General features: G+C 63.8%; 4 protein-coding genes across 5 annotated transcripts in view; 1 reads left to right on the forward strand and 3 right to left on the reverse strand.

The window, feature by feature from the left end:
• Positions 1-11: 11 nt before the first annotated feature.
• On the reverse strand, positions 12-2,093 carry HDDC3 (HD domain containing 3). The gene is made up of 5 exons (XM_061446487.1): positions 1,794-2,093; positions 1,300-1,720; positions 780-835; positions 465-705; positions 12-220 (listed from the first exon to the last, which is right to left on the reverse strand). Exons 2-5 carry the CDS (start codon positions 1,409-1,411, stop codon positions 39-41), a joined length of 591 nt encoding a protein of 196 aa, XP_061302471.1. The 5' UTR covers positions 1,412-1,720; positions 1,794-2,093; the 3' UTR covers positions 12-38.
• Positions 2,094-4,677: 2,584 nt separating this feature from the next.
• The window catches only part of TTLL13 (tubulin tyrosine ligase like 13), a 144,862-nt gene continuing 132,599 nt past the window's right edge, over positions 4,678-16,940 (reverse strand). Inside the window, exons 2-12 of one of the 2 annotated variants that reach the window (XM_061446481.1) lie at positions 11,139-12,242; positions 10,506-10,636; positions 9,119-9,275; positions 8,730-8,912; positions 7,721-7,806; positions 7,375-7,600; positions 6,784-6,968; positions 5,899-6,087; positions 5,294-5,477; positions 5,098-5,176; positions 4,811-4,995 (exon numbers count right to left, since the gene is read on the reverse strand). In XM_061446481.1, the coding sequence (XP_061302465.1) occupies positions 4,949-4,995; positions 5,098-5,176; positions 5,294-5,477; positions 5,899-6,087; positions 6,784-6,968; positions 7,375-7,600; positions 7,721-7,806; positions 8,730-8,912; positions 9,119-9,275; positions 10,506-10,636; positions 11,139-11,159 (1,488 nt within the window). In that variant the 5' untranslated portion in view covers positions 11,160-12,242 and the 3' untranslated portion in view covers positions 4,811-4,948. Of the gene's footprint in view, positions 5,002-5,097; positions 5,177-5,293; positions 5,478-5,898; positions 6,170-6,778; positions 6,969-7,374; positions 7,601-7,720; positions 7,807-8,729; positions 8,913-9,118; positions 9,276-10,505; positions 10,637-11,138; positions 12,243-16,940 lie in introns of both variants that reach the window. The other variant, XM_061446482.1, reaches the window with a different exon arrangement.
• On the reverse strand, positions 13,194-14,264 carry GDPGP1 (GDP-D-glucose phosphorylase 1). Its single transcript, XM_061447471.1, has one exon. The coding sequence runs from the start codon at positions 14,262-14,264 to the stop codon at positions 13,194-13,196; it is 1,071 nt and encodes a 356-aa protein (XP_061303455.1).
• On the forward strand, positions 14,287-16,444 carry CIB1 (calcium and integrin binding 1). The gene is made up of 7 exons (XM_061446488.1): positions 14,287-14,407; positions 14,492-14,526; positions 15,000-15,102; positions 15,406-15,559; positions 15,797-15,915; positions 15,999-16,087; positions 16,323-16,444. The coding sequence occupies exons 1-7, from the start codon at positions 14,357-14,359 to the stop codon at positions 16,342-16,344; spliced, it is 573 nt and encodes a 190-aa protein (XP_061302472.1). The 5' UTR covers positions 14,287-14,356; the 3' UTR covers positions 16,345-16,444.

Below are 16,940 nucleotides of genomic sequence, written 5' to 3' on the forward strand. Positions count from 1 at the left end.
TGGCTACGCAGGAGGCGGGACATCGGCTCTGTGCACGTTTATTGGCTGTCGCTCCCCGCACCGCCCTCGGCCCCCGGTCCCGGTTCCGGTCCCGCCCCCGCCGCGCGCTCCGCCCAGAGCCGCTCCAGCGCCGCCTCCAGCGCGGGGCTCGTCCCTCGCAGGCCGGACACCACCTGCGCCGCCCACCGGAAGTACTCCTGCACGCGCTCCGGTGACCACCCTGCGGGGGCACGCGCGAGCGGCGTCACGAGCCCCGCCGGGAGCCGGAGCCTGCACCGGGGGCACCGGGCGCTGAGCGCCGCCCGGCCCGGTCCCCCCCCGCTTCCCCCGGCACCATCTCTCTCACACACACCCCCACACACACACCCGCTGGGCTCGGAGCCGCCCGGTTGCACCGGGAACCCGCCCGGCCCTTGGCAGGGAGCGGAGCAGCCCCCGCCGCAGCGGGCCCGGTGCTCCCGTACCTGCCGGCGGGCAGCGGCCGATGTCCCGCAGGTTGTGCAGCTTGTCGGCCAGCTGCAGCAGCTTGGCGCGGGGGCTGCGGCCCGGGGCCCGCTCCACCTGCAGCCGCTTGCGCTCGGCCCGCGGCAGCTCCTTGTCGTCCGTCACCTCCCGCACCAGGCCCGTCACGGCGCCGCCGAACCGCGCCTCCAGCTCCGCGAACGTGGTGTCCGTGTCCTCCACCGTGTCGTGGAGCAGAGCGGCCTGCAGGGGGGCGGGCGGGTCGGGATGGAGCCGACCCCGCGGCGGGGAACGCGGGAGGGGAAACCGGGCATCACCTGCAGCAGCTCTATGTCGGTCACACCGGCCTCGCAGGCCAGGATCCGAGCGACGCCTGCGGGACAGAGCAGGGTGACGGGGAGTGTGGGGCAGCGAACGGGTTAGGGTTAGGGGGGTGGGCTGCGGGTGAGCAGGAAAGTCCTGGGCTGGGCAGGCGGGGGGCTGCGGGGCCGGGGCTCAGAGGGAGAAACCAGGGACGGGGGGCGGGAACCGGTAGGAACAAGTGGGGAGCTGTAGGGGCAAAGCAGGGATGGAAGAGGGGGCTGTGAGGACAAGGGGGGCTGTGGGGACAACGCGGGGGGGGGGATGTGGAGGCCGGAGGGACGGGTCACAGGGACAAGGGAGAACCGGGGAGCAAGGGGACAAGGCAGTGGCAGAGCGTGGGCAGACCCCCAAAACCACCCCGTGCTCGGCCACTTGGGTTCTGCCCCAGCCGGGAGCGGGCCCCGGTGCTTTGCTGGGCCCGAGTCGGGCCGGAGGGAGCGCCCCGTGCAGGGGGGTGCCGGACGGCCTCCGCACCGATGGGGTGGTTGATGAAAGGGGTGCCCTCGGGGTCCTTCCGCCGCTGCTCCCGGTGCTTCTGGGCCGCGAATTCCGCCGCGTCCAGCAGCCGCGCAGCGTCGGAGTCCATGGCCAAGGCGGAGCGGGCGCGGGGGGAGGCGGTGCCCCCGCGGCCGCTCACAGCTCGCCGGGCCCCGGCCCGCCCCAGGGCACCCGGTACAGCAGCGTGCCGTCGGGAGCGCGCACCTCGCGGCCGGTTTCCGGGCCCGGTGCCGATCTGGGTGCGGCGTTCAGCGCCTTCCGGTCCTGCCGCAGGCGGCGGTGCGGCGGGGGGCAGGCCCGGCTCCGCAGCACCCGCCGCACCACGTCGGGGCTGACACCGAAGCCCCGGGCCAGACGCTCCAGCGGCCACTCCTCGGGCAGCTCCCGCCGCAGGAACCTGCGGGCATGAGCACGGTCAGCGGGGCGGCGGTCACCGGGGAAAGGTCACCGGGCCCGGCCCCTCCGCTCACCGCATCTGCTCCATGGCCGACCAGGTCAGCGTGCGCTCGGGGGCTCCGCGCTCCTTGCCCAGCTCCCGCCGCCGCCGCCGCGGCCTGAGAGGAGAGACGTGAGAGCCCCGGCCCCGCAGCCCCGGTGCCGCCTCCCCGCAGCTCTCGGCCTCCTCCATCGCAGGGTCCGGCGGCTCCGGTGCCCCCCGCCACGCCGCCGCCGCCCGCCGCGGGGTCCCGGTGAGCAGCGCGGCCGCTCTCAACCCGCGCCGCAGGAGCGCCGCCATGGCACGGGAACCGGGCGGGGCTGCGCCGGGGGCGGAGCGGGGGCCGGCGGGATGCCCGGAACGGCCGCGCCGGCGATCACGGGCACCGGGCAGCCCCTGAGGGGTGCGCGCATGGTGCAAGCCAAGGGGGTGTCGGTGCTGCCCGGGCCGTGCGGCGGGACCCGACCCGGGGCCCAGGCTCCAGCCGAGGAGGGGAGGCAGCCATCGCCGTCCGGCAGCCGCGGTAACCCCGCGGCGCGGAAGCCGAGCGCGGGTCCACTCTGCCCCGTTACCTGTGCGTTTCACTCTGCGAACGGGCGAGGGTCCGGCGCGGGGCGAGGCTGGGGAGATGGGCAGCTCCGGGGTGGCAGCACGGCCGAGGATGCCGTTGCGTGTGTCCCGGCCGGTGCTGGCCGGCGAACCCGGGTGCCAGCCGCCAGCGCTGAGGGACGGCCTGCCAGCTTCACCTGGAAGAGCACAGGCAGAGCTGGGGTGCAGGCAGGTGGCTCTGGGGGTCAGCAGCCCCCTGCACGCCTCATGGTGCTTGGCCCTGGTGCACAGCAGCCCAGCCGCTGGGGAGAGCTGTGCAGGGCTGGGGGAAGGTGGGATCTTCTCATGCTCCCCCATCCCAACACATAAACTGCTGGTCCTGAGAAACCACCACTTGCTTCCCTGCCCCTCTAAGTGGGATGGTGCCAGCTGCAGGCAGGGACTCGGGTGGTCACCAGTTCCCAGAGAAGAGTTTAGTGTCCCCTTGCAGGGTCTGAGCCCACCCGCTCCTCCCACCCTGGCAAGCAGAGGAGCATCCACAGCACCTGCCCTTGGCTCCAGCGCACTCTCTGGAGCCTCCGCGGTGCAGACACGCAGAGCTGGAGGAAGGTAATGTGTACTCACAGCCTTCAGCCTTGCTTCCAGCAGCAGGGAGCTGCTGGCCTCGCTCCTGCTGCCCCTCGGGCTCGGTGCCGGGCCGGGTGATGGCTGTCGCCGATGCTGCCCAGCCCTGCAGCCAGCCCCTGTTTGGTGACCGGAGGCTCTGCCGTGCTGTGTACGGGATCCTCTTGCCTCGAATCAAGAGCACGGGTGCAGAGCCCGAGCCCAGGCTGGGCGGCAGCTGCACCTCAGCCCTGGGGTTGTACGTGTGCTGCTGTCCCAAAGACCGGAGTGGGTGTCTCAGGAGAGAGAAGGGGACGGGCGTCGTGAAGCCTCCGAGTGCATCCCGGTGGCACTGCGGCTGGAAGGAATGAAAGCAGCCACCCTTACTCCGGAGAGACGGGAAGGAAACGTCCGCTCTGATCACCCACAGGCACTCACCAAAGCAGTGCTCCGGGTGCTGCCCCGGGCACGTCACCGTCACCATCCCAGACTCAAATCCTACCTGCAGCAGCGCCGAGGCTCCCGGCCCTTGACTGGGCCGAGCTGGAGCAGGAGCAGGCTGGGAAGATTCGGGATGAAGGATCTGGCCCACCCCCAGATAACCCTTCTCTGCTAAAAAATACCCAGCAGCGTCTGGGTTTCAGGTTCTGTTCTGCTCCATCTGGTATAGGAAATGCAGCTGCCCCAGTTTGTACAGATCAAATCCCATTTTAGGCTTCTTTTGTAAGGTAAATGAATTATTCCCAATCTCCTGGAAGAAACTGGAAGACTTCTAGGTTCTGAGTAATTCCTGCAGCTCTGGTGCTCCCGAGAGCCACCCTTCCAGCCAGGAGGAGGGGGTGGCCTTGCTGGAAGCAGATGGCGCTGCTGGAAGGGGTAATGGACTGTGCAAGGTTTTCCATTAGTTGCAGGTCCAGAACCAGGCCTTCCCAACTCAGCAGGTGACACTCACAATCAGTGCCCAGAACAGCCCCTGGAGCCTGATGGAGCCCACAGACAACCTGTGGGTTTGGGGCTTTCTCCTGCTCAGGTTTCAGACTGGCAGCCTGGTTTGGGAATGGTGTGATAGCCAAGACTCACTATGAGACAGCCATGCAGATCTCCTTTAGAATCCCAGCCTGGTTTGAGTTGGGAGGAACCTTAAAGCTCATCCAGTTCCAACCCCTGTCACGGGCAGGGACCCCTTCCACTAGAACAGCTTGCTCCAAGCCCCTGTGTCCAACCTGGCCTTGAGCACTGCCAGGGATGGGGCAGCCATGGCTTCTCTGGGCACCCTGTGCCAGCGCCTCAGCACCCTCACAGGGAAGAGCTTCTGCCTAAGAGCTCAGCTCAGTCTCCCCTCGGGCAGGTTCAAGCCATTCCCCTTGGCCTGTCCCTACAGGCCCTTGTCCCAAGCCCCTCTCCAGGTTTCCTGCAGCCCCTTCAGGCACTGGAGCTGCTCTCAGGTCTCCCCTTCAGGAGCCTTCTCCAGGCTGCCCCAGCCCAGCTCTCTCAGCCTGGCTCCAGAGCAGAGCTGCTCCAGCCCTCGCAGCAGCAATGTGGCCTCCTCTGGATTCGCTCCAGCAGCTCCACATCCCTCACGCTTAGCTGTGTGCTGGGCACAGCAGTGTCCAAAAGGCAGTATTGTTGTGGTCTGTTCTTTGGAACATAAGAGTTTTCTGGGAAGGAGCACCCAGGAACTCTCAGCAGTGAGGGGAACACCCCTAGCATACCCATTTGGAAAGGGACAAAGTCAGTAACTGCACAAAACCCTGTGTACCCATACACTGTGTTGGATCTCATCTGACTGAGCCAGGGATGCTCAATGCCTGCGATCCATGCTCGCCATCCTCCTGGGAATGGCTGTCTCCTGCGCTGGCCACGCAGGAGGGGTCTGGGTGCTCTTCAGTTACCTGGCTCTTGCAGTCAGCAGGGAGGGACCTCTGCATGTCAGCTGGTGGCTGGGGTGCAGGTTGCAGGCGGGAGAGCTGGTCTATGATGCCCAGGCTTCGGATAAGGTTCTCACGCTGCAGCAGAGCATTTATTCTTTTCTTCTCCTCATTTGCCACAATATCCTGGGGTTGCGTGGAGTCGACCTGCGTGTGCTGTGCCTTGGGAAGGGAAGAACTGAGTTACAGCAAAGATGAAGCGATGCGCAGCAGAGACAAAGGCATGAGGTGCTCTGAGCCCTAAGGAGAGCTACAGACTTGGGGCGAGGTGGGATGAAAATCCCAGTGGGAGCCACTGCAGCAGCTGCCTCCCAGCACAAGCTGTCACCTCTTGGTGCTGCGTGAAGAGGACCTTGTGCTTCTGCTCCATGGGAGACACCCACGGACCCACACTGTTCCCAGCGCCACATCACTGCCTTTGGGAGCCCCACAGACCACCACAAGAGGAAAGTACCTTCCTATCCCATATCCTGCTGCTTCTGGAGGTGAGGCGGGCTGAAGGAGCTGTGCTGGTAGTGCTGGTCCGGGGTTTGTCCCCTCCTGACTCCCCGTGCAGCTCTTCCTTCCTCTCCGCTTTCTTCTTCATGATGGCAGCTTCAAACTTCTCCTTTTTCAGGCGAATTTCCTCCAGTTGCTGCCTGCCAGAGAAGAGTCAGAGTCAGTAATCTCAGTGGTTCAGTAAGAGCCACAACAGCACGAGGTTCTTATGAAGCCTTCAATCCGGGGACATTTTCCTGCAGTCAGGAGTTCTGTAGTGGACAGGCTGTCATAGGTGCCAAGAAATGGGCCGGGAGATGCTCACTTCTGTAAGAAATGCCCTTGAACTGGGTTGTGCCCCCCGGAAAGGTGAAGGACCCTCACGACACGGTGCCTCCAGAGCCCAGAAGTCAACGGAATACTGCATTTGCCTCTCAAGGGAAGTCTCTGCTGCGGTGACACAGCCCACGCAGGGTCCTCGCCTCCAGCTCTCACCAGCGGGCTCACATCTGTGAAGCAGCAGAGCTGCTCCTAGGATGGGAAGGGGAGCAGGCGGGCTCTGTGCCAGCCGTGAGGGCGTACCTGGCACACTCCTCCCGTGCTTTGGATGAGGCTGTTTCCCGGAAGAGGGAGCCGCTGTGCTTGAAGAAGCGCTCGTAGCGCTCGGTGCCGTGGGCCGGGTAGATGCGCCGGTACCCGCCGAGGTGCGCGTCCTCGTACAGCTGCGCCTGGCACAGCCAGGCCTCCTGCCTGCTCTGCAGCTCCTCACGCCTGCCAAGGGACACGGCACCGCCCGGGCACTCGCTGCCTGCGGGCCCGGGCCCGCGCGAGCATCTTCGCCCGCTTGGGAGCCCTTTTCAGGTGCAGGGGACCAGCAGAGCCCGCTCCCTGCCATCCTCTGCCCAGGGAGTGCTGGTGGAGCGCTTCCTGCCCTCTCCCCTGCTGCCCAGGCTTCCCCCCTGCCCCTCAGTCTCTTCACCCACCAACCCAGTGACAAGAGCTCTGCATGGCAGGAGGAGCCCGGGCAGTGGGTTCCTGTACCACAGCCTCGTGAAAGGGCACACAGACAGAGAACAGGGGGGAAACCCTCAGCCCTGGGGAAGGAGCCCTGCCTGGGGAAGGGCCCCATGCCCCCCTGTGCTCTTGGTCCCTCAGGCAGTGATGTGATCTGTGCTGCGAGCATCACAGGGGATACCAGCACTGCCCATTGGCACTGAAAGATGGGCCAAGCACTGGGGATGACCCTGTACAGTGCCCAGAGCACTCGGTGTCTCTGATCTAGCACCTAGAGAGAAGCCCTGGCTCTTCCTTGCTGGGTGCAGAGGGCTTGGGAGATCTGAGAGTCTATACAGTGCCATGGGCTTTGGGAGCTTTAACTTGGAGGCAGCCAGCCTTAGTTTCATCCTGCTCTGCCATGGCCCATCTTTTCTCACCAGGGCCCTGCAGCACCGTGGGGAAGAGCAATACCTGGATGCACGGGAAGTCTGATGAGACTGGAGGAGCCGTTCCTTTACCCGCTGCTTGTCTTCCTCCAACACCTTCCTTTTGTTACAGGCATTCACATTTATCAAGTTTATGGTGTCACAGAGAAGAGCATCCTTCACCTCTCGGTCCAGGCGAGAGTCCGTGCTGAAGCTGGGGGAATGGTTCACCTGCCAAAGCAAGCAGCTCATCTCACCTGGCAGCTCCTGGCTCCAACCAGCCTCCCCACACGCTTCCCATGGGTGTTCTTCCGTGTGACAGTGACAGAGCTGCCATCTGCACTGCCGGCTGTTCAGATCCCACCCCCCATGGGACTACATTCGGGGTGCTACATGGGTGTAAATTCAGGACGCTGCTACAGGTCAAGGAGTCCCGAAGTCCAGGAAACTCCCTGCTGTGAGAGAGGGTATCCAGGGAATGGGCTCTTAGATTCCACTTAGCTTACAGCAGTTTCTTGGCTACTGGCCTTCGTAGCCTGTTTGGTTTTGTGAATGAGGTGGCCCTTTTTAATCAGACTAATCCCATTCATCCCCCCCTCGCCCCAGCCCAGCTCCCTCAGCAGAGGCTCCTGCTCACCTCCAGCAGCCACGGCTTCAACTTTCTGTCCAGCAAAATATCAAACCCCAGTATCTCAAAGCAGGCAGAGCCAGAGGTGTGCTTTGGGAAGCAGCTTTGGTAATTGTGCTTCAAAACAGGGTGAGCTGAAATAAGAGTCTTTATAATAATATCTTCAACGTCTTCCCAGAGCTTTGTTGTGTTGTAGCTGTTTTCCGTCATCCAGGCTTTCAGGGTGGACAGTTTCCTGTGGAGGACAGGAGATGGTAAGAGCTGACCTGTGGTACCACGTTTGCCCCAAGGCAGACGGAGGTAAAGCAGTGCCCCAGATGCAGCTTTCCTGCAGGATCTGGCAGGAGGACAATACCTCTTACTCCCCATGGTGTCATGCTGGACGAAGTTCTCGTTACGCTTGTTGATAGCATAATTGGTCAAGTGCATGCAGATATCATCCTGGGAGAGGAACCGTGAGAGAACCACAGCACATCAGTAGCAATAGCCCGGAGGCACTCACCAAGCCCCACTTCACCAGCTCCGCTCCGTGTGGTGATGCCCTCCCTGACAGGAGTCAGAGCCAAGAGAGCTCTGCCCCCTCTGCCCCCTCAGCCCCACAGGCACCATCGCAGCCACGGCCCCACTGGTGACCAGGGACTCTCGGGGCAGAAGCTGCAGCACATCCCTGCAGGTTCTTTGTTGCCCCAGAGCAAAAGGCTGCCAGGATGTGCAGATACCAGGGCGAGGGAGCGTGGGCATGTGCAGCTCTGGGGCAAGCGGGCAGGCAGCCTGTGACCACGCATAGCAATCCAACACCACAGGCCACCTCCTGGTGGGATTTTATAGGTTACACACCCCTGCGTGGAGACGGGCATGGCCGCAGCCTGCCCCTTGCTGTGCCAGTTCCCCTCCGCTCTCTCCTAGGCTGTTCCAGATAATCCCCAGGCCCCTGTTTTGCACCCAGAGCCCAGGCAGATGAGGAATGGTGCAGGCTCGAGGATGCCCATAAAGGCAAGAGGCAGTAGGAGTGTTGCCCAGACTCCATGGGACCTTTTGTCCTTGTGGGTTTCCAACCCCTGGTGGGGTGAACCCCCAAGAAACCAGAGGTGGATGATTGTTGACCCAGTTTTGAGCAGGAGGTTTGGACTTGAGACCTTCCAAGGTTCCTTCCAAGCAAAACAACTCCTTGATTCTGTGATAATGCCAGGAAACAGCCCAGACATGGGGCCTGGAGCAGATCTGCTTCAGTCACCTGAAGTACCTCCTGTGAGGAGGAGGAGGAGGTACAGGGTGGGGAGAACAGGGAAGAAGCAAGCTGGATCCCATGGAACGCCCCCCCCGTTCCACAATGCCCCTAGGACACAGTGGGTACCAACACTTACAGACGCTGTGTGAGTTCCTTGGAAACCTCCCTTTTTTACCGGTTTCCCGCTGCTGGGATCGATGTACTTCACGGTGGCAAACCGGACCAGCCCCTCCTTGTAGACAAAGACCCGCAGCGGGTCACAGGACGTGACCAGCACGTAGAGGCGCATGTCAAATTTAAAGCCATCAATGAGGAAAGGCTGCGAGGGGAAAGGAGCAGGAGCAGGCGTGGGGTGAAGCAGTGCTGCCAAGCTGGCTGCTCCTCGGCAGCAGGAGGAGGGCCAGCGCCAGCTTTCCCTGTGCCTCTGCTCGGGCAGAAACAGGGATAAGGGAGGGCAGGGGACACAGGGAGGATGTGGGATGCGGGAAGAGCTTGGGAGGCTGCATTCCGAGACGGTGCCGTTACCTTGGAGATGTACTGCTGACAGATCATGTGCTCCCCGTGCTGGATGTCCTCGGGGTTACGGGTGACGAAGATCCCCTTCCCTTGGCAGCCGCTGTCTGGCTTGCAGATGAACGCTCGCTTTCTCCTCGTGCCTCCGTAGGCCCGGAAGTCTCCGTAGCTGTGCAAGGAAGGGGTGGCTGTGACAGCCCGCGGCCCCCAGCCTCTGAACCCTGGTGACAGCTGGGTGCTCAAACTGCGGTGCTGTGGGCTGGTACAGAGCCAGCTCCGGCAGCAGAGGGATAGCGCACCCATACCTGGCCCGCAGGAGTCGGTCCCTACGTGACCTGACACGGGTTACTTGTGCGCATCTCCCCCTCTGCTGGGAGGCTCGGAGGAAGCGGTGGCCTCTGTGCAAGCAGGAGCCAGGAAGATTTTAGCTCCGCTGGCACAGAGGGGGCCATAATGCCCTAACCAGAGCTGGGCGCACCCTTGTTATGTGGCTCATCTTCAAAGCAGCTCCAGCGGGAGCACGGGGCTTTGAGGGGTCGAGCCCATAGGTGAATTGGCTCTTCTGCTGTAGGTGGAGAAGCACCATCTCTCTGGTGGGCACCACGACGGGGGAAAGAGAGAGATAAACAGGGCAAACCCCCAGACAGTGCGGAGAGCAGTCCGAGGCCAGGAAACGCAGCCTGGAAAGACGAGAGAACTCGGTTTGTCTTCTCCAGACACGGGCAGACTGAGAGGACACAGCAAGAGCCTTCCTGCGCACCACACACCACTAGCACAGCGCAGCCAAACACTGCTCTCCAAAGCTGATATTTCAGCAAAGGTGCTTTAGGGCCAGTACCAAAATTACTCTCCCCATGAGGAGAGTTCAGCTGCAGAAAGGTGATGGGAGCCCTGCCTCGAGGGCTGCAGGAAATGGTCGGAATGAAACCTAAGAACGGGAGCCTCGTCTCCTCACAGCCACCAGAACTGGAGTGCTCTCTGGTCTCTTTCAGCTACAGCTCTGTCATTGCTTGCCTCTACATGGCCAGAGAAGCCCAGCCTCTGCCCCAAAGCCCAGTGATTCAGTATCAGCATCAGCCCTCTCCCCTATCCCCACTACTGCAGTGGGTGGTGGGGCTGCAGGGGCTGTGAAGATGGTCATCGCTGCCAGAGGGGTGGAAGCGCCTCATGCCATGTCCTGTGCCCTTCCTGGGCTAATTCCAATAGGAATTAAAGAGGTGCCAAACGAGAAACGTGCCTCCACATCCCCTTGAGTGCCAGGGAAGATCATGAATGCCTGGACCAAGAGGTGAGAGCTCGGTGAGGCGCCATCCCAGCCCCTGCTGCACAGTAAAGAGGGAGGTTCCCACCTCCCAGTTCCATGCCCCTGCTCTCAGCCGCACTATGGTGCATCACTCACTCTGCTGGCAGGCACCAAGTGCGGGGGAATATCTTGTACTCCTTAGGGAAGAGCTTGAGCATGCGGTTGAGGTTCCGAGCCAGCAAGTCCTTGCGGCAGATCTCGATCATGCCTGGGAAGTGGTTGATTTTCTGGAAGAGGCGCAGACAAAACCCAGGATCAGCACAGGAAGAGCAGGGACCCTCCTGGAGGCTGAGGAAAGCCGCTGTGTGGAGGAAGCAACGGCAGCACAAGGAGCTGGGCCTGCGGGTGCCTTGACCCGCTGCTGAGGGAGAAGGTTACACGGCAGCTGCTTAATCTGAGCTTCACCAGCGTGATTTATCTGCTCCCTCCATCTCAGCCCTGAAGCTGTCCCACCCTCGAACATCACAGCTTCAGGAAGGAGCCATTTGTCATCATAACCATTTATTTCATGCTACATTAAAGGGGCTGGCAGCTTTCCAGTTCACACCACTAACTGAGAGCGCTGCTGATGGCACCGTATACCAGAGGCACAAGGGCAGTAAAGGCTTGTGAACCTCCAGAACTGCTGTGGAGAAGGGGGCCCAGGTACTGTTGTGGGCACTGTTCTGTTAAGAGCCCCATCTCACCCTGGTTCCTGGGCAATTCCTGCCGTTCCACGGGGGCAGTTACCTGAAAGCGTTTCATTTCCATGACACGCTCCAAGGAGACCGAGTTGTCCGTCCAATACACCGTCCACTCCTCGTTTTCTCCCACCTCTCTCAGCCCGCAGCACTGCGCTGCCCGCCGCACTGTGCCAAAGCAAGCAGGTGACAAGCGCCAAGCAGGGCACCTAAGTACCAGGGTCTGTTAAATCCCCACGGGAACCAGGGCTGGAGCATGGAACCAAGCTCTGCAGCTGCAGCTCCCCTCTGAGATGCAGGGCACCAGTGGGACCAGCGGGAGGTGGCCAGAACACAAGTGTTACTGCCTAAACCCACCTCAGCCCCTGGCTGCGGCTGCGCTGGGAGCCATCAGCCTTCTAAGCCCACATGCTCAGGGTCCCTCCTGAACTAGAAGCAGGCTTGAATCCACCCTGGGCCTGACACCACGCGGGCAGACGCGAGCCTTCTGAAGGTACGAGTCTGCTCTTTGAAATCAAAAGCAACCCAGCAGCAGAACACACAAGCCCTGCAGCAGGTCTGTGTCAGCACCAGTTCTGAACCGGGCCTCTCGCAGGGCTGGGGAGTTGATGAAGGTCACTGCATGCCAGGAACCGTTGTGAAATGGTTCTGGTTCTTGCCAACCACCTCCTGCCGTGGGTCCCATCTGCCTCCCACCACCAAACTGCCCCAGCACGGCCCTGGGTGAAACGTGCAGCGCCCATCCCGCTGCCTAAACCCCATGTTCCTCATGCTGTGACCTTCAACAATGTGGTCACATAGCGAGAACAGCCATTAGCAAACTAGCTAATAACAGGCTCCTGGCATTTGATGGATGTTAAGAGAGTGCTTGTGGCAATGAAGAGGAGCAGGGCAGGAGGGGACCAGCTCCTTGGAACATCACTGGAAGCAGACAGCACAGGGAAAAGCTCCAGGAACCAATCCTGCATGTTCTGTCATCACTGCCTTTATGTTTAACAGGTGCACAGGTGTTAGTCTTGCATTGCAACTGCTCCTAACTAAACCCTTGTCACTGGAATAATCTCCCGAGGGAAGTGGTGACTGCCCAGCACTGGACACTGTTAAGGTTTGTCGGGACAGGGTGCCGGGACATCCAGTCTAGGTCATGCTGTGCCTGGTCCAGCCTGGAAAGGAGGGGACCTCGAGGTCCCTTCAACCTGGGATTCTGTGATTCCACAACTCCTTGTCACCAATTCTAGCAGATTTAATGCCAAAGCAGGGCACCTCGGTCCAGGGGGCGCAACACCCCACACCTCACACGGGTCCAGGCCACTTGCAACCGATGGATGTAAAAACCAAAGCGAGCACGGGGAGGGGACTCGGCACCAGCCCTTCTCCCTCGCTGTCGGTGGCACCCACGGGACATCCTGCGGCGCCTCGGACTTACCGCTCTCGTACCTGCAGGTGGTCAGGTTGATGGATGGAGCACTGCAATCGAGAGACCACAAAGAGCTCAGTGAGGACCCGCGGCCCCGTCCCGGGCACAGCGGGAGGGACGTTCACACATCACACACACACAGCCCGGGATAACGGGAAACGTGACCCGGAGCCAGCGCGGCAAAGAGGGCCCCAACCACGGGGCCGCCCTGGGTGCGGCAGGGTCGGGATTACCGGGACAGCTTCAGGGGAAGAGCGTTTATTGCGGTTCGGAAGGCGGCCCCGGGGGGTGCGCTCGGGAGGGCGGGGGTCCGGGGCAGAACCGCCCCGCGGTAACGGCGGACACAGCCGGGCCCAAGGAGCGGGCCCAAGGACAAGGAGCGGGCGCAAGGAGGGGGCGCAAGGAGCGGGCGCAAGGAGCGGGCCCAAGGACAAGGAGCGGGCGCAAGGAGCGGGCGCAAGGAGCGGGCCCGCACTCGCCTGCGCTTCCTCCGCCTCCTCCGCTGCTCGGGGCCGGGGCTGCCGGCGGCCGCGCTGTGCCCCCCGCCGCCGGTCTCCATCGCGCCCTCTGCCGGCGGCCGCCCCGTTGCCATGGCGATAGCGCCGCTCCCGCCGGGCGGCTCCCCCCCCCCGGGACCATAGAGAGCGCCCCCGCGGCCGTTGCGCGCAGTCCTCCGCCGGTGCCGGTTCAGCGCTGCAGGAGCCGCGCCAGGTCCCCGCCGAGGCGCAGCAGCTCGGGCTCCGGGAGCAGGTGCTCGCGGATGGCGCCCAGCGCCTCCCGCTCGGTGATGCGCTGGAAGAGCGGCGCGGCCGGCAGCGGCAGGAACCCCGCCAGCTCGCACAGCGCCACCTCCAGGCCCGCGCCCGCCGCGCTCCCGAAGCTGGGCCGCCGCGCCCACAGCAGCACCCGCAGCCCGCGCCCGGCCCCGCCGCCCTCCGGCGCCTCGCCCCGCGTCGCGAAGACGTTGTAGGCCAGGCCCGCGCCCAGCAGGTGCTCCGCGGCCCGGCACACGTCCTGGCACAGCGCCGGCAGCGCCGCGGGGCCCGCCGCGTACCAGAGGAAGGCGGGCGCGGGGACGGCGCGCAGGATGCTGAGGCCGCGGCAGAGCGGCTGGGCCGGCGCCGCCTCCACCAGCAGCGGCCGGGGCAGGTAGAAGCCGTGGAGGTGCAGGTGGTTCACGGAGGCGCGGCCGCCGAGGCCGTTGAAGCCCACGCGGAACCCCGGGTGCGCGCTGAGGAACGCGGCCTCCAGAGCCCCGCGCAGCGCGGGCGCCGTGAGCACCTGCGGCAGCCGCCGCGCCGGGTCCGGCAGCAGCAGGACGTGGCCGCGCTCCAGCGGGCTGGCGTTGATGGCCACCAGCAGCGGGTCGGGGGCGGCCGCGCCGGCCCCGCGCAGCCGGAGCAGCACCTCGGCGCGCCGCAGCCGCGTGAAGTTGAAGGCGCAGGGGTCGAAGGGCTGCCGGAGGCTGTGCACCAGCTGCGGCGGGCGGCGCTCGGTGCTCCGCTGGACGTTGAGCTGGGCCACGAGGCGCATGGGGCCGGGCAGGACACGGGTGGGCAGCGGCCCCAGCCGGTACCGGAAGAAGCCGCGCTCCATCCTGTCGGTCCAGCTGTCCAGCAGTGCCCGGTCGAAGCGGGACAGCGCGGAGTCGGGCTCGGGCTCCCACCCGGCTGCCTGCTGCACGAAGTCCTCCTCCCCGTACACGAACTCCTCGAGCTCCGGTTCCCCGGAGCCCGACTCCTCGCCCTCCGCCGCCATCGCTGCCGGTGCGCGGGCGGGGCTTTGGGGTGCATTGGGGCGGGGCTTGATGCCGTGGGAGCGGCGGCCTGGCGGAAGCGGCCCGGGCCGCCATGGGGGGCTCAGCCAGCCTGCTGCCGCGGGAGGCGCTGGGCGAGTACCAGGTACGGGCACCGGCTCTGCCCGGGCGGACGGAGCCCCGGGGCCGAGCCCCCCCGGCCCAGCGCTGACCCCCGCTCTCCCCGCAGGAGCTGACGTTCCTGAGCAAGCAGGAGATCCTGCTGTGAGTAACTGCCGCGGGCGGGGAGCGGGACCGGGGGGCTAGTCTCGGCCCTGGGGTGCCCTCCCGACGAGCGGCCCCTCGACGCCCCGCGGGAGCCGGGCCCCGGCTGAGCCTTCCCTCCCCAGCCCGGCTTCGTGGGGCAAAGGTCTGGTTGGTGCCACCCCGCAGAGCGGGGGCGCTGGCCGGGGCCTGGCCGGAGTTCGCTCTTCCCTCCTGAAGTCCCGGGTGGGCAGGCACGAGGGCCGGCCCCTCGCCCCGCTGCCGGCCGCTGCGGTGCCAGGAGCCGGGCTGGAGCCGTGGCTGCTGCAGGATCACCCTGGCCGGCTCCGGCACATCCCGCTCTGCACCGCTGGCAGGGGCTGTGGGAAACGGGCTCTCAGCCGCTGTGCAGCGCTGGGAACCGCTGCCCGCGCTGCCCGTGCCCAGAGGGCTGCCTACAGCCACAGAGCCGCTCTTGTTCTTGCCTCTTCAAGTGCCTACAAGAGGTTCAGTGAACTGCTGCCAAAGGAGGAGAGGGAGAATGCCTGCTCCGCGCGCGTTCCCAAGAGCCGCATCCTGACGCTGCCGGAGCTGCGGGTACGGTGCTGAGCAGGCAGCGAGCGGGACGCGCTGCGGCGCCCTGGGGCTGGGCGGGTTTGGGCAGGGCCCTGTTTACCCGTCGCAGTGCCGGGCGCTGCCCTGGACGTGTTGCTCCAGCAGCCACCGGGAAGCTGTTCACTTGCCGTGCCAACACCCGGCTTCCTCATCCCGCCACACCATGGGGGAGCCTGCAGATCCCTGCGGCGCGGGGCTGCTCCGGGGAGGCACACTGGGTCAGGTACCGGTGTCTGCCACGCTGGAACCAGCTCGGCCCTGCTCTGAGCCATTCCCGTGTTGCAGGCAAACCCTTTCCAGCACCGGATCTGCCATGTGTTCTCCACCTCGGATGACGGGGATGACAGCATGTCCTTTGAAGACTTCCTCGATATGCTGAGCGCCTTCAGCGACTCTGCGACCTCAGACATCAAATCCCACTACGCCTTCCGCATCTTTGGTGAGGCTGGGGATGGATGCTGGGTCCTGGGGTCCACACACTTCATGCTGGGGGGCGCAGGGATGAATCCCAGAGGGCTTTAAAAACTCCTGTTGGAGCTGCTAGTTTGGTGCGATGCTGTGCACCAAGAGAGGTGCAGTGTGGAGCCTCCTGTGTCCTCGGGCTGCCCGGCCCTTTCCTCACGGCTCTCTGGGGTTGCTGTGGCCGTGACAAAACATAACTTCCCTCTCCCTAAAGACTTTGATGACGATGGGACTCTGGACAGAAAGGACCTGGAGAAGCTGGTGAACTGTCTGACGGGACAGGGCGAGGAGTCCCGGCTGAGCAACGCAGAGATGGAGCAGCTCATCCAAAACGTGAGGACTGTGAGGCAGGGCATGAGTCACTGCATGGTCCCAGCCGCACAGAGCTCACTGCTTGCCTTTCCCTCTCCTTTCAGATCCTGGAGGAGTCTGACATTGATAAGGATGGCACCATCAACATCTCCGAGTTCCAGCACGTCGTCTCCCGCTCCCCGGACTTCGCCAGGTACAGTGGCTGCAGCAGCACAGCTCGTTCTGGGCATTCCCCTGCCCCCATCACTGTGCTGGCGTTGGGGCAGAGCTCTCAGTGGCTGCAGGACAAGGCCACCCTGTAGAGGTCTCCCATAACAGCAGAGCCGCATCCCATGCAGGGTAATGCTGTGCCTCACAGCACTGGGTGCTCACAAACCGCTTGCGTGTGCCCCAGGGAGGAGGTGCAGAACCTGTCGTGTCTCTTGCAGCTCCTTCAAGATCGTCCTGTGAGCACCCTGTGGCTCTCCAGCAGAACTGCTCCTCCTGCTCCTGCAGCTCCTCGTGCTCTCTGATGTTTCCTCTTCCAGCAGCAGCACCCACCTGGCTCACCAGCAGCACCGCACAGTGCCTTAGGCAGGACACCCTTCTGCTCCCTTTCAGAGGTGGCTCTGGAAGCTGCTGCCTTCCCGGCAGCCCCTCTGCCCTCCCAGGGTAGCTTTTTAACTCCTTACGCAAACCAAGGGCAGCTCTGGTGGGGTGCTCCTGGCTGGGGTCCCCTCTCTGCCCCCAGTACCAATTCGTGCCTTCAGCAGCAAGCAGGGAGCTGCCTCCCCTCACCAAGCCCTGCCCAGGGACATGGAGCCATTCGAGCAATAACCCACACACGGAGTCGTTTCTCCAAGCAATAACCACTGCTCTGAGCAGTGACCCAAGGGGCGCTGGGGATGTGCTGTCCTGGCAGCAGAGCACAAGGCACCCGACCCCTTGGCACTGACCACACTGCTCCCCTTTCCTTCCCTGCCCCTCCTCTGGCTCAGCAGCCGCACTGCCCCGGCCTCTTCCTCCCTCTGCGCTGCAGGACATAAATAAAGGGCTCTGGTTTCAGG

This window comes from Pezoporus flaviventris, unplaced genomic scaffold, assembly GCF_033815535.1.
Source record: "Pezoporus flaviventris isolate CSIRO_AGI_PZ_B2104156 unplaced genomic scaffold, CSIRO_AGI_Pfla_v1 ptg000006l, whole genome shotgun sequence".
Taxonomy (NCBI): Eukaryota; Metazoa; Chordata; class Aves; order Psittaciformes; family Psittacidae; genus Pezoporus; species Pezoporus flaviventris.